General features: G+C 34.4%; 2 protein-coding genes across 4 annotated transcripts in view; one reads left to right on the top strand and one right to left on the bottom strand.

Annotated features, from left to right (window-relative positions):
- Positions 1–6034, top strand: part of LOC149785046 (GATOR complex protein Iml1-like) — a 219312-nt gene extending 213278 nt beyond the window's left edge. For all 3 annotated transcript variants that reach the window (XM_089978764.1, XM_089978765.1, XM_089978767.1), the window contains one exon: positions 1477–6034. In XM_089978764.1, coding sequence (XP_089834890.1) covers positions 1477–1921 — 445 coding nt within the window. In that variant the 3' untranslated portion in view covers positions 1922–6034. The remainder of the gene's footprint in view (positions 1–1476) is intronic.
- The window catches only part of LOC149785047 (2-hydroxyacyl-CoA lyase 2-like), an 80442-nt gene continuing 70799 nt past the window's right edge, over positions 6029–15671 (bottom strand). Inside the window, exons 15-16 of the mRNA XM_089978768.1 lie at positions 15453–15551; positions 6029–13780 (exon numbers count right to left, since the gene is read on the bottom strand). Of these exons, the coding sequence (XP_089834894.1) occupies positions 13595–13780; positions 15453–15551 (285 nt within the window). The 3' untranslated portion in view covers positions 6029–13594. The remainder of the gene's footprint in view (positions 13781–15452; positions 15552–15671) is intronic.

A 15671-nucleotide genomic window follows, 5' to 3' on the forward strand; every position in this document is an offset into this window, starting at 1 on the left:
TGTCATTTGATATACATCTCCACATGAATTTGTCACTTGCAAACATGATACACTTTATTGACTCATTGCTGACCTGCTATCCATTGGCCACACAGGCTTTCTGTTGCCGAGAACTAACTTGACCTTAATACTTGTGTCAAACTGAAGTAAACAATTTCACTTACTAACATGTAGCTTTTGGGGTCTGTACATACTCATTTATAAGTCATCAAACTGCAAACGACAAAGATCCTGATCTGATGTAGCAAAATGATCTGGGTCTGTGTTCTACTGATTACTTCTTACAAACTGCATAGACTTGGGTGGCAGATCTGGGTCTGTGTTGTTTGTTCTACTGATTACTCCTTACAAACTGCATAGACTTGGGTTGCAGATCTGGGTCTGTGTTGTTTGTTCTACTGATTACTCCTTACAGACTGCATAGACTTTGGTGGCAGATCTGGGTCTGTGTTGTTTGTTCTACTGATTACTCCTTACAGACTGCATAGACTTTGGTGGCAGATCTGGGTCTGTGTTGTTTGTTCTACTGAATACTCCTTACAAACTGCATAGACTTGGGTGGCAGATCCGGGTCTGTGTTGTTTGTTCTACTGAATACTCCTTACAAACTGCATATACTTGGGCGCCAGATATGGGTCTGTTTTGTTTGTTTTCTTCTGACTACTCCTTACAAACTGCATAGACTTGTGTGGCAGATCTGGATCATGCAGTTTGTAGTTGGACTTGTCTTATAAGCATGTACATATGGCAATGTAGTTGACCTTGTAGATAGTGATTGTTTATCACAGCAGTCCAAAACCACTTATATGGTTTCTAAATGCACTTAACATTTAAATATAGTGGAACTGTTATATGATGCTTGCATGAAAATGTGGTTATTGGCATCCAGATGTGGGAAGGAAAATATAGATCTTCCACTATTCCTCCTTCGCATTGTTATTATCATAATTCAAAGTAATATAGCAGTAAAGTTTACTTAAGCAACCAACACCATTTTTTACTTAGCAACCAACGCCATTTTAAGTTAAGTGAAGGTATGATCTTTAGCCAATTAAAATGTCAAGAATGTTCAAATATTCCTTTTAAATATCACTTTAAGAATCTGTGGTGGCGGGTTATTATTTTATGTTGCCTTTGTGTGCTATTAGGAAAGACACTAATCTCCCATTTCCTTGGCATGACATAGCCAGGAGCATGTTAAAAGTGCCGTTAAAATCCAAACAATGATATCCTATTCTCTTCTATATTCCTGAGCCTAAATTGAAAACAAAATGAAGAGCATCCAATTCAGTTTAATATTTTATAGATTGTTCTCAGTAATGAAAAAATATAAGTTCGCAAAAATTAAAATATTTTAATGTTTAACCAGAGATCTGTGAACAAAAACTTGTCATCATTTTTTAATATTAACTCTGTTATATGTTGTTAACAGTCCTCACTGCCTTAAATTTTCACTGTCACAATTTGTCTTGACAGGTTTGGCTTTATTCCTACGAGTGTGAGAATCCCAAACAAATCTCAGTCTTCCTTTACACAATACGAGGACCAGCAGCAATATGTCCATTGTTCAGGAGGTATGTTTGTCTTGATTGAAGACAGTCAGATACCCAATGCACCTACTGCCAGTGAGAGGGAGTACACTACAAACAGTCTAACTAAAAAATCCTCTTCAGAACTCCGCAAGGACTATATTGCTCGCCAGTCTAGTCAGATTATACACCAGTACAGTCGTGAGCAATGGGGAAAAATTGGTTTTCTGTGGTCATGGAATTTTATGTTGTCAAAACGGTGGAGGTCAGGAAATACCGGTGATGAATTTTTCCAGGACAACATGTTAGCAGATTTTCGAGCATTCTGTTCTAACAAAGACAATCGATTGACTCATTTTGTGGAAAGTTACCTTAAGGAGCTTGATGAATGAAAAAAGAAGTCTCAAAAATTAGAATAGTTTATTCTGTAAAGTGCCAAAATATACACATTTCTAATTATTGTGACATATGGTTTAACAGCTGTAGACTTTATCTAAAAGAAAGGGAGAGTTAAACACTAATATTAGATTTTTAATGTGGAAAATTTGTCGAGATATTATATTTTAAAATCTGAAAAATCAACTGCTCAGAATACCAGGCTTTTTGTCCTGTATAGGTAAGATGTTATATTTGTTAATTTTTTTAATTAAAATCAAGAAAATTCATGAATGATTTAACTGAATCAGTGGTAAGTTACAGCTGAACTAAAACGTCCAGCCACCTTTTGCACTCACTGTTGGTCATTGTAAATCAGTGGGGTCTACTTTCTGTTGCTTCATTGATCAACTGTTTCAAATGTATTATTTTTTCTCTCCATGAATTGTATCTGTTCTCTGTAATTTTGTAAGAGTTTTATTAATCCGCAGAACACAAGTTTAAAAATGGCTTGTGTCATGGGGAGAAAATAATATGTGTTCTTATAGGAGTCAAATCTTCATGAGTGTCTGTGTATGTATGGATGTATGTATGTATGTATGTGTATATATATATATATATATATATATATATATATATATATATATATATATTAATCTGTCAGTTACCAATTTGGTTTTTGCACAATAACTTTAGTTGTCCATCATCAGCAGTTGCCAGACTATGTGGATAGCTCATACTTTCATACTTTGGCTGAGATGGAACTCTATTAATGTCAGGCTCAAAGGTCACTCTGGAAAAGTAAAATGGTTTCTGCACAAGAACTGGAGCTCTTCAATGTCTGCAGTTACCAGACTTTGTGGATAGCTTGCTCTTTGGGTAAATAAAAATCCCATAGACTTCAGGGTTACTGTAAGAAAAAAAATGGTCCCATCATCTCAGGTGACAATAGTTTGTAGACTGCTTTTATTGCTGTAAGGAAGAACCCTATTGAGTTCAGAATCAAAAGGTCAAAGATCAAGGTCAGTGACTGAAATAATAACACACAAAATGGTTTCTTCATAATAACATTGTTTCACATAATATACCATAACAAAACTTTGTGAATAGCTTGCACTTGGGATAAGGAAGAATGCTATTGATTTAGGGGTCAAAAGGTCAAAGGTCAAAGTCAGTGACTTAAAGGAAGAAAAAGGTTTTCGACACAGCAACAGTAATTCTACATCACAGACCTAGTACAAACTTTGTGGTGAAAAAGCTTTTCAGTTTTGGGATCAGATGAGGAAAGGTTATTGCTAATCTGAAAAGTAGAAAAATGGTTTCTGTATAAAAGTTATCTACATAGAAGTATATTAAACAAGGGGCAGGCATATAATGTGCCAGTCATGTGACTCTTGCTTTTTCATTCAGCAGGAAATCAGTACTATATCCATGCTTTATTCCATTTCTTATGTTTGTATCATCATGGATGCACTTTAGATACGTACCTTATACTTAACAAAATATTTTTGTAACTGAACAATTTGATGTATGTCATTGTTATGTAAACTACATCATCGTTGATAAGGTGAGATATAAACAACTTCTTTGCATCCATATACAGTACCTGAACAGTGTCATGAATATGTATCAGTGTATTGATGGATTGTATAAAGTTGTCCATACAAATTTAAAAAATTTTATCATTTTTTTAAATAACTCCATCTGCTTCTTACAGTTGTGTCCTGAAAATTGTGTCACTGTTTAGACTGTTCATTAAATTTACTATGTATAATTTTTTAATGAACACAGGAATATTTAGTTTTGTTTAGTGAGAACTTGGTGCATGGGATGGACTTGGAGTGATTTAGTTGTATATTTTGTTAATCACCACTTAAACATGTCTTTACGGATACTCCATATTTAGGACATGTTCCTAAAACACAACATTTACATGAACAATTTATAGCAGAATAATATGTACCTAAATATTTTATTTTTAAAATTTAATATATTGACTTGTATATTAATACTGTCAACATATATATATGCTTGTACTTGTACATATTTCATAGTCCAGCCTACATACTTGTTGCCATTGTCTAATAATAATATTAATTTTAGTTGTTTTTAATTTGGTCCACCACATGAACTTATATATATATCACACTAAAAGGGATTATACTTGGTTTGCTTTGTGCAAACATTTGAGGAACACATGGAAAGACAGATGTTTTAAAGTCGTACCTGCTCAAAGCATGCCTATACAATTGTTAATGCTACATAATTGGTTATCCTGGTGAATACTTTTTAAAAACAAATTCGAAAATGATCCACTCCAGAAAATTAGATTCATCTACTTTTGGCCAATACATCAATATCGCATACAATTTGCTCTGCTGTCAAATTTTCAGCTTTTATGTAGAGTTTGCACCACAACAACGCACATGTCAAACCAGCCAAAACCCACCTCATCATTTATAAATACTGAAAAAGGTGAGGAGTTTATATGTCCAGTGCAGTTCTAAGTTGAAAACACCTCATACAAGAGACATACCAGCTTTAACAAATACATAAACTAAATGATGACAGATATGGTAAATGCTTTATGTTGTAGTTTTACCAAATTGATGATGTGCAATACATGTTCCATACAATCATGCATTAGATGAACATTTATATATATATTTATTATATGCTCATTTTTTTTCCCCCATTAACTTTACATTGTCAGAATCGTGCAGTATTACCCAATATTGAATCTGCGCGACAATACACATATGGCATTCACGTGCATAAATGAACTACTTTCTATTGTAAACAAACAATGGATGCAGACGCCAGTACTTTTGACTTGTACACAAATCATGTACACTCGCGTAAGAGGCTCTTTACATTGTGGTTGTTTAAATTTGTTTCTGAATGAACTAAAACAGATGTTTCGTGGACTGCCACATACCAGCTGCTTTGGCACATTCCGCGTTGATACAATGTTTCGGATTTAGGCTAGCTACAGTATATAACAGACACAAGATAAGGTCCTTACAAATAACATACAAGTGACGGGTCAGATACTCTCTTCTTTAGCTGGTGATAAGAATGGCAAAATAAAATATACTTAGTTTTACATCCTGAATTTCTTCAAAATGTATTTTCTTAATTCTGCAAATCCGAATTACATGAGCCATGTCATAGGTTTTCAATCTGGATTACACATTTTGAAATTGTGCTGTAATTTTGATGATATGTGCAATTGCGTCCTCCTTACTGCACTCAAAATGAAATAAGCATTAAATTCCATAGCGTCTTTTTGATAATTGCAATTGAAAGACTTCATATTTTTCCCACATTATGATTTCAAATATTCAGTGATAGAAATGCATTTGCAGATGTCAACACGCTTCTCCCTACTCATGTATTTCATGTGGAATTGTCACATACAAATCCAGTCCATAATAACGAAATTTCCTAGAATTGAGAAAAATACCAAAATCTATTCATTGCAGATCAGATGGAAAAGTTGTTGCAGTGCACATTCATTCACAATATGACTCCAAATTTCAGTTTTAACTAGACACGCCATTTTCTTTTGAAAGTTATGTTGAGTGCACAACTAAGTTCAAATTTATCTGGGCAGAGTTATGTGCGCAGTAATAATGTTGATTTGTGTAATGCTGAATATGCACTTGTGTATTTAGTTTCGAATGCGGCATACATTCATTTACATTGTTTCTTGTAGTGTATTTTGTTTATATAATTAAACCTTGGGTAGAATTAAAAAAAATGAGTATATAATGAAAAGGTTATTGCATTTGTATGGGAAAATATGAACTCATTTTGTCGGAAGGATATACTGCACTCCCAAGGTCGTGCAGTATTCCATCCAAAAAACTCGTTCATATTTTCCCATACAAATGCAGTAACCTATAAATATTGTAGCTATTGTTGAAAGATATAGACAGTATTTCTTGTCTAGAAATGTTCTTTGTCCAGTCTCTCATTTGGTCCATTGTTTAAATTATGTTCTTAATTAGGTTTATGTGTCTATTGTAATTATCTTTATGTTTTTTGTTTAAATAATGTAAAAACATTTACTTCCTTCAATAAGATGACCAGCACAGTGAAATAAAATTCTTCAACCAAACTTTAAAGCTGAAATATCTGTATTTTTCATGGGTGTAGAACATAGAAACACAAGTAGTTAATATGTTACATCAAACATACCTTCCTATTTCATAACAGAGGAATACAAAGTCATCATAGATGTTACATCAATCATACCTTCCTATTTCATAACATAGGAATACAAAGTCATCATAGATGTTACATCAATCATACCTTCCTGTTTCATAACATAGGAATACAAAGTCATCACAGATGTTACATCAATCATACCTTCCTGTTTCATAACATAGGAATACAAAGTCATCACAGATGTTACATCAGTCATACCTTCCTGTTTCATAACATAGGAATACAAAGTCATCACAGTTGTTACATCAGTCATGCCTTAAAGTTTCATAACATAGGAATTCACAGTTTGCAGGATACTTTAGTAAATTTACATGGAATATTTGTTTTTGCAAAAGAATGCCTAAATAAAGGGTAACAAACCAAATCAACATTTCTAATAAAGGTACATGTAATTTGGTAACAAACCAAATCAATATTTCCAATAAATGTACATGTAATTTGGTAACAAACCAAATCAACATTTCCAATAAAGGTACATGTAATTTGGTAACAAACCAAATCAACATTTCCACTAAGGTTCTTCAACAGATTAATTATATGAAACTGTCATCACATGTTTATAAATTAAGTCTTGTCTGCTAGCATCGACATGAAAACATAATGTTCTCACTTTATGTTGTGATTTTTATTTCTATGTACCAGACAAGTCAGAAGGTACTGTTCCATTTTTACGAGTCCATACTCGTGAAAAGCAAGACATTGCAGTCACTCTTCCTTCTTGCAGTAGTGTTTGTGATCACATAATAAATAATCTTTGCATGAAACTAGGTTTGTGATAATTTGCATTTAAACGAAGAAATGACTATCACAGACTTTGCTGGATAGACTGCTAAAAGGTTGTGATTCTATGTCACTAATTTTAAAAAAACATAATGACATGTATAAAAGCACCATTCAACAACTGTACACTTGCAGCAGACTAATGAATTAAGATTGTTTCTGCCATTCCAACTTACGGGACAAATAAAACAGATTTGCCATCACTATAAACACCTATTTTGTATTCTGTGAATAGACCCTCATAACTTTACATGCATTCATAAAGGACTGAATATTTTGTCCTTTAACAAGTTAAACATGCTTCGTATCAAAGGGAATGATAGCTGAGTATTTATCTTTGAAGCCTGCCTGTACAGTTGATATATTTACAACATAAACAGCTATTGCACAGTAAGTTATTCAAAATGTGATCATTCAGACAAAAATTAAGAAAAATAAAATTTATACATCAATATACTATTAAAAAAATATATTACATGCCAAAATTACATCACATACGAAACAGATATCTTTTTATGACTAACCTGGTTCTGCAGCTGGTCAAAATTCTTGTCACAAAGGGCAACACAAAATATATAAAAACATTTTATTCAGTATTCACTTCAACTAACCCACATGTTTAACCTTCAATGAATGATCATGACCTGGAATTCTGCAATGATCATAGTCAGGTGCTCAGAGTGCTGTATTATATTATTCTCATATTCTTCTTTTAAAGTTTGTATAGTGGTGTTAATTTGTCACTTTTTCTGATCTGACATGTTTAAGTTTGAAAAGACCCATCTGCTCTAACATTTTCCACCATATAACATCCACAACTCAACCATTAAGCATTTCACTTTACATCTGGCTCCATTTTCTTAAAAAATATAAACTGGTTCACTAACTAACTAGCTTATCAACAAAATGAATCTGTTATGCAAGGTCACTTTTGAAAAAACCTGTCTGTTTTCTTGGAAATGGGTCATGTATAGTTGCTATAAATAGCAAATAAGGAAAGTACTCTTATGTTATTAAGCAGCTATTCACCTTTTTAAGAATTTTCTAAAATTTATGAGTGGAATTAAAGAGATGATAATAAAATGACAAAAACAATTTTTATTATTTTATTTATATTTTACCTTTTAATGTAGCAAAACCGTTTAATCCATATGCAGTCTCATGGAAAATGTAATTTGTTGAAAAACAGCATAATGATTATGCCAAAAGTGTAATGGTTGGCATTTATGGTATATGTGTGAGCCACTGTGTTCAGAAGCTTGCTAAAGAACAAAACAGAACTGTAACCTTTGACTGTACTGAAGAGTCAAGTTGGTTGGGTTTCTAAACTTTTTTCATTCAGAACCAATACATTATAACTAGGTGTTTAACTGAAAACTCCACCTCAGTGTCAACATTCTCTAAACAGCAGTAGTGACAAGATTTTAAGATGAACACAGTATGGTCACCATACTGGAGGTCAGATCAGCAGCATTTTTTTTCTCCATTCAGGCCCTGCTACATATAGAGTATTTTAATGAAAAGTCCAGGTCAAACCATGTGTGGTAGCCATAACAAGGCAGCCATATTAATAATGGACTAACTACATATGGTAATAAGTGTTTTAGTGACTACCCTATGTAGATACAACCATACCTTCAAAGGAGTATCCATAACAAGATTTTCTTGATGACCAATATACTGGCCATACTGGACATCAAATTGGTGCTATTTTCATTTGCATATTGTAAGTATTTGGTGAAAACAATGTGCCAATCATACCATCTATGCACTCCAGTGGCTTAAGTGGTTAGAGCATCAGCCTTGGATGTGAGAGGTTGCAGGTCTGAACCTCCACCGAGTCGTACCAAAGACTTCTAAAAATGGTACTAGTAGCTGCTTTGCTTCGCACTCAGCATTAAGAGGATAGTGGTAGGGTGTCAGCCAGGTGTCGGGATAATGTGAATGGGTGGAACATGATGCCACATGTCTAGAGCATGATGCCCCAGTGCTAGACATCAATATGAACTGCCACACTGCCGACATCATAGTGATTCATGACTCAAATTCTTAAAGCTACGTTAAAAATAATACACACACACCATCTGCAGACCTGCCAACTCTTACGATTTTGCTGCAAGTCTTACGAAAATTATCCTTACAATACAGACTTGTGGCAAAAGGCAAAAACTATGGATAAATGGTCATTGCCGAAAAATCTGGAAAATTTGTTCATCTGTGTTTGATTTGGATCTGGGTTTCATATTAGAAGTAGTGAAACTGGTCAGGGAACCAGACTACCTTTACAGCAACACATCAGATGCTTTAAACTGAACCTATTTGTTAATGCAAATCAAACTTGATCATAGAATTTTTTATAAATATGGCATTTAGCAAGCGATGCATGTTTAAGACAAAAGGGAAAATAAGCTTCTTGAAAAGTGTTAATAATCAACATAGGAAAAATAAAAAGGAATATTCAAATTGTTGTGAATAAAAGCTGGAAGGGACCCAGTTATGTTTATTGGACATTGCATGCCAATTTAAGTATGACTCGTGGCAGGAAATATGATTGCCATCATCATGTGAAATGGAAAAAGAATTTCCGGGAATTATGTCAAGTTGAGAGACAGTAACAAAGCGATTGAGTTGCATAGAGTTTGGAACTAAAATATGTGCACTGTACTAGTGGTAAATAAAGTCAACGCGTACTTTACAAACTTTAACGTTTATCATTGCTGCATGTTCCGAATACCAAACTTTTAATTATGTTTTCCAGCTTTACAATAGCAGTTTATAATATATTGTTACACCTTACTGAAAACTGGTTAAATTTATGGGAAAAAAATCAACTGACTTACCGAGACGGACTTGTCAGGGTGGCAGGTCTGCAACTGTGCAGGAGGAGTATCAATACAAGATCTTGTTACCTTCCTTCTGCTATGTGCTAAAAATTCCATCTTTAAGGTAAAGATGTTTACCAATTGAACCTATTTATTTCATATCAGTTATATTAATTCATGGTTACTTACATGCCTATCTGTATGAGATAGATATACCCAGCTATGTACCATTATAACTTCAATGAAAACCAAAAAGTGTGACAAAAGTGATGCAATAAGGCACTAATATGAAGTTACTGATTTGAAAATGCTTCATTTTTTAACAGAACATCATTACAGCAGCTGCATTTATTATCAAACAATATACACAATGGTTGACTTGTAAGTTTATATAGATATGGTTTGGGTCAAGATGAGCTACAGTAGTATTGATGCTAATGGAACAGGACTACTCGAACAGTTAATTTACACATGTGGACAGAATGTGTGTACTGACTGCATTATTGTTTCTAATTCATACTATCTTTAAAATAATATGACATCACTCTCCTTCATGCATTTAGTATTAAATTACTTAATTGTGGAATAAATATAAAATCGTATGGGGAAGATGAAACATGAAATAATTGTGTCCTTCCTTCCCTGATATTATAATTTACTGTAAACAATTTCAGTTGACATAATATATGTAACATGGATGTGTATGCGCAGGAGCTCATGGCTGTGTACAGAGTCATGTAAGTAAATGCCTGTTTTCATCTACTTTTAATACAAAAATAGGGTACAACCTCCTTGTATTCAAAATGTATGAACCACATTAGTTTCTTTACTGGTGTGGTTTATACATTTCAAATATAAAAAATTTATACCATATGCATTTCTATGTGCATCTTAATTTACAACCTCATGGCTGTAGAACAGGCCTGATGTACCCACCTGCACAATATTAGAGGCAAAAATAGAGGCTGGAACCACAGTGGCTCAGTTGTTAAAATGCTGTACTTGCTACTGAAATGGTGCAAGTTCAATTATTGGCTACTTTTGTGTGTTCTTTTGTGTGTTGGCAAAGCACTCCAATTGCCTGTGCACTAAATAACCTACTTGTGTTGCTGTTGCCCTGACAAAACCAGTTAAAAATTTGTGGATATAATGACAATCCTTTTGGACCCTAGTGCATGTAGAAAACTTTGTTAAAACAAACATCTTTTTATAGCATATAAATTTGTGTGGAACTGGGATTTGTTATAGGGAAGGATTACTGTATATACTCCCTTACGAGTCCAAATGCACGGACCCAGATGTGCAGTTGCATAATGTGCTGGCAGATTTGGGGCTGTGCAGTTTGTTAGGAGTAATCAGTAGATCAAACAACACAGACCCTCATCTGCATGCATTTTATGCTACAGCAGATCAGGATCTTTGTTGTATGCAGTTTGACTCAACCTATATGTGAGTAAATAAGTACTTAATACATTTTGGGAAATATTAAAAGCCAAATATTCAGATTTCTGTTTAAACTTATTTCATACCTGAAAACCACCAGATTAATGTTATTACTAATTTCTATTACAGCTTTCACAAATAACTGCATTTAAAAGTATATCCTTACAAAAGTGGCAGAGGTATTACTGGCCCCTGATATGTATACACAAGTGACATCACAAAACGAAAAACTCTATAAGGTACAAATATTATCACAAAATGAAGATTTCTCTAATGTACAAATTATGGGAATTTGCAATAGGTTATAAAATGAACAGTGGACATTTAAGATATTAAATATAAATGACTATACCTATCATCAGTAAGGATCAAGAAAACAAAAACAATGAGGACAATTATTATAAAGAATTACAAAAATACTGCACATTGAAATTTCAGAAACATGATCTCTGCATATTTTCACATTTTTTTATTATATAAGCCACAATGAGGTACCAGATTCCTAGTTTTGTCAAAATTCTCAGCGTTAATACTTTAGTTCTTTGAACTGATAAATGAGGGACCCCACCCACTATAATTATAACCAATTATCTCCCCATGTTTAGCCTTACTTCAGCATAGGAATAATTGTTGATCACTTCTGGTATATAGCTATTTATAGAATGGGATTTTCCATCAATGTTATCATAACTGTCAACATCAAGCAAGTAGTTCCGACAATAGTAGCTGATCAATGGTTCTGAATATTCAACAGCATGGTCTTAATATTTTATCTAAATGGGCACATGTATTCTAAGCAGAATCTCAATATTCAAAGCAAAGGATAAGATTTTATGCTTTGATGGATGGGGTCAATGTGATTTGTCTGATTTATTATTGTCCATATTCATGAATGACCAATTTTATTTCTTTAAACCCATTTTTGTGTTCATTAACAGGCTAGGCTAACTACAGGGGATCCTTTCAAATGAAATTACAACTAACAATAAATGACAATAGTGATAGAGATCCAAGAGTTATGCAAAGACATTGACCCTGACAGTTATGATGGGGGGGGGAGCAAGGTTTACCTCCCACCCCCCACATCCTAACTATCATGGTCAGGGTCTCGCGTTGTGGTACTAGGGGTCCAAGTGTTAAAAAGTTAGTCTTTGGCCTCCTCCCCCATATACAATATCCATTTACCAACAGTTTTAATTTCATTTTTACAAGCTCCCATGAAAGTACTGTCGACCCAATGTTTTTCTTTGTTAATTTTTAGTTTCCCAGCTCTGAGATGGATTGTATTCTTCTAGAAAATTAATTCATGGCCTCTGGTCATTCTTCCTCTTTGAGAGATTTAAATTATTTTAGTTTGTGGTCAAACAGGTGTTCAACTTGCAAGTGACTAAAATTTAGCTGGTTCATTCTAAATGCTTGATAACTCGGCTTGTGAAATAGCATCCACTTCAGATGTCAAATATTGATGGGTCAATGTGCCACGTGTCTCCATGTAAGAAATTTATAGCTAAAATTTCAAGAATTCTACCATTTTGGATACAAAAGAATACCCACAACACAACAGACATTGACCTAGCAAACATGCAGCATTTATGTACAGGTTTATAGCAATTACAGTCAAAGAAAGAATGATTCCTGCAGAAAAAAATTTACAATGATTTATTATTTGATTCTTTCAAAGTCAATTGTTTCAATTTTCAGAAGAATAAAAAGATCCTAAACTTTTTTTTATATCTGCCTCTCTTTCAGTGTTTACACACTGGATCTTTCCCCATGACTATTTACATAAGTTGGAATAATTTAGTTCTCCATACATTTTATAAAAAAATTAATGCAGTTCAAAGTGATCACATGGTTACATTTTGATGGTGGAAATTTTTATTACATTACCAACTAAACAGCTGCAATTATAATAGGATAATCACTTAGACTTTGAGGAAGACAATAAACTGGTGACAAATAACTGTTGCCTCTGTGATAGTTTTTACATAATATTTGTTCATACTAATTTCGTGAAAAAATACCCCTTGTATACCTCTACCCATGACAAGTTGAAAAGTTTGATGTACAAGTAATATTTCCTTTTCTTTCACCTGAATTATATAAGGAACATCACCAAAATATTTTTAATTGCATTTAAATTAAAAGGAAATCATGATTTCAGGCTAATATTTTTCAAATTTTTTCTCAACCTGAGCAATGTTGTGTTTCAGTCAGTCAAAGAATTAATTTAAGGATAGCCCCAAGTTTGTGTCTGTATACCTTACAACCATATTTTTGACAAATTTCTGGATAAAATTTGGCTTCCTTTCATGCAATGTTATCTCAAGTGAGGAAAAAAAGCACGAGTTAGATGTTGTGTTCCTCACCACTATTTGATAAGAAAATTACATTTTGTCTGTGTATTATAGTTTATACAGAGATGCTGCCTTCTCGGAAGTTGGTCTTGCCAATCAAAGCATTTATTAGAATACTGTCTCCATTTCTGTTGGCTTTGACTGCATCTTCTATTATCTCTCTGATTTTATCCTCATTTTCACGGTCAAGTCGAACGCCCTTCCCACCATATCCAATGGCAACAGTTTCATAACTAGAAAACTGAAATGAAAAAGAAATAAATCAGCATTACCTTAAACTACTTCATTTCATAAAAAACAGCATTAACATTTTTTCTGAAATGCTTCCATTAATCAATCAAATGCAAGACCTACAGTACAGGTTTTGAATACAGTATTATATTATAGAACTGAGGCAATATAAGGCAGAATTCATTGACAGAGAAAAAACAAGATGGCCCATACTAATCATCAAGCTGATCAACTGCATATGAGTCATCCAGACTGAAGGTCCCCATACTAAACATCCAGACTGAAGGTCCCCATACAAACATCCAGACTAACGGGCCCCATACAAACATCCAGACTAACGGGCCCCATACAAACATCCAGACTAACGGGCCCCATACAAACATCCAGACTAAAGGGCCCCATACTAAACATCGGACTGAAGGGCCCCATACTAAACATCAAGACTGAAGGGCCCCATACAAACATCCAGACAAAAGGGCCCCATACAAACATCCAGACTAACGGGCTCCATACAAACATCCAGACTAACGGGCCCCATACAAACATCCAGACTAACGGGCCACATACTAAACATCCAGACTGAAGGGCTCCATACTAAACATCAAGACTAATGGGCCCCATACTAAATGTCCATGATTGAAGGGCCCCATACAAACATCCAGACTGAAGGGCCCCATACAAACATCCAGACTAAAGGGCCCCATACAAATGTCCAGACTAAAGGGCCCCATACAAACATCCAGACTAAAGGGCCCCATACTAAACATCCAGACTGAAGGGCCCCATACTAAATATCCAGAAAAAGGGCCCATACTAATCTTCCAGATTGAAGGGCCCCATACAAATCATCAAGCTGAATGGCCCAATACTAATCATCCAGACTGAAGGGCCCCATACTTGTCATCCTAAAGGGACCCATATGAAATCATCCAGATTGAAGGGATCCATACTAATCATCAGGACTAAAGGGACCATATGAAATCATCGGGATTAAAGGGATCCATACTAACCATCAGGACAAAAGGGACCCATATGAAATCATCAGAACTAAAGGGACCCATACTAATCATCAGGACTAATGACATCATACTAATCTTCCAGGCTGATGGGCCACAGACCATTTTCCTAATCAAAAAAGTATCACTGAAGTCACTATAACACTGAAAGGCATTTATGCAATTGAGTCAATCAAGAATATTAATGCTATTTACCTAGGAATACAATAATTATATACTCACATGCAAGTCAAATCATACTAATTGGGCCCTGATCTTCTCTCCATAACGTGCTGGCTCATCAAGAGTCCTACAGTTTGTACTACTCATTAGTCCTATTGATCTGCAGAGAACCAGATCTGCCACACATTATGAGATGGCAGATCAGGATCTATGTTGTTTGTTCTACTGATTATCAAAAAAAACTGAACAGACCCAAATCTGCTGGCACATTTAAGATGACAGATCTGGATCCATGTTGACTTCAACTGATTAGTCCCTAATAAACTGCAAAGACCCAGATCTGTGAGCACATTTTGAGATGACAGATCTGGGTTTATGTTCTATTGATTAATCCTAAAAACTGCACAGATCTTGGTCAATGCAGTTTGATTTGACTTGTATGTGAGCATATACAGCACATTTTCCAGGTCTTCTTAGCTAGGTTTCACTATGAGGAATACTTACTGCCAATTCACATCCCACATTGCTACCAAACATGGGCACCTGTTCTCTGGATATCTGGGTCCAGCCAGCATCATTCCCTACCAAAGCTATGACAGGTATCTGGAAAACCAAATGTGCATCAGAAACCTTTGTTATAGGATAAATACAAGCATAAATGCTTTGGCAAAGTTTTTAACAAAAAAACACATCTTATGCTTACAATATTGCTAACAATGATGC

The sequence above is a fragment of the Sinohyriopsis cumingii genome, chromosome 13 (assembly GCF_028554795.1).
Source record: "Sinohyriopsis cumingii isolate HCF-2022 chromosome 13, ASM2855479v2, whole genome shotgun sequence".
Taxonomy (NCBI): domain Eukaryota; kingdom Metazoa; phylum Mollusca; class Bivalvia; order Unionida; family Unionidae; genus Sinohyriopsis; species Sinohyriopsis cumingii.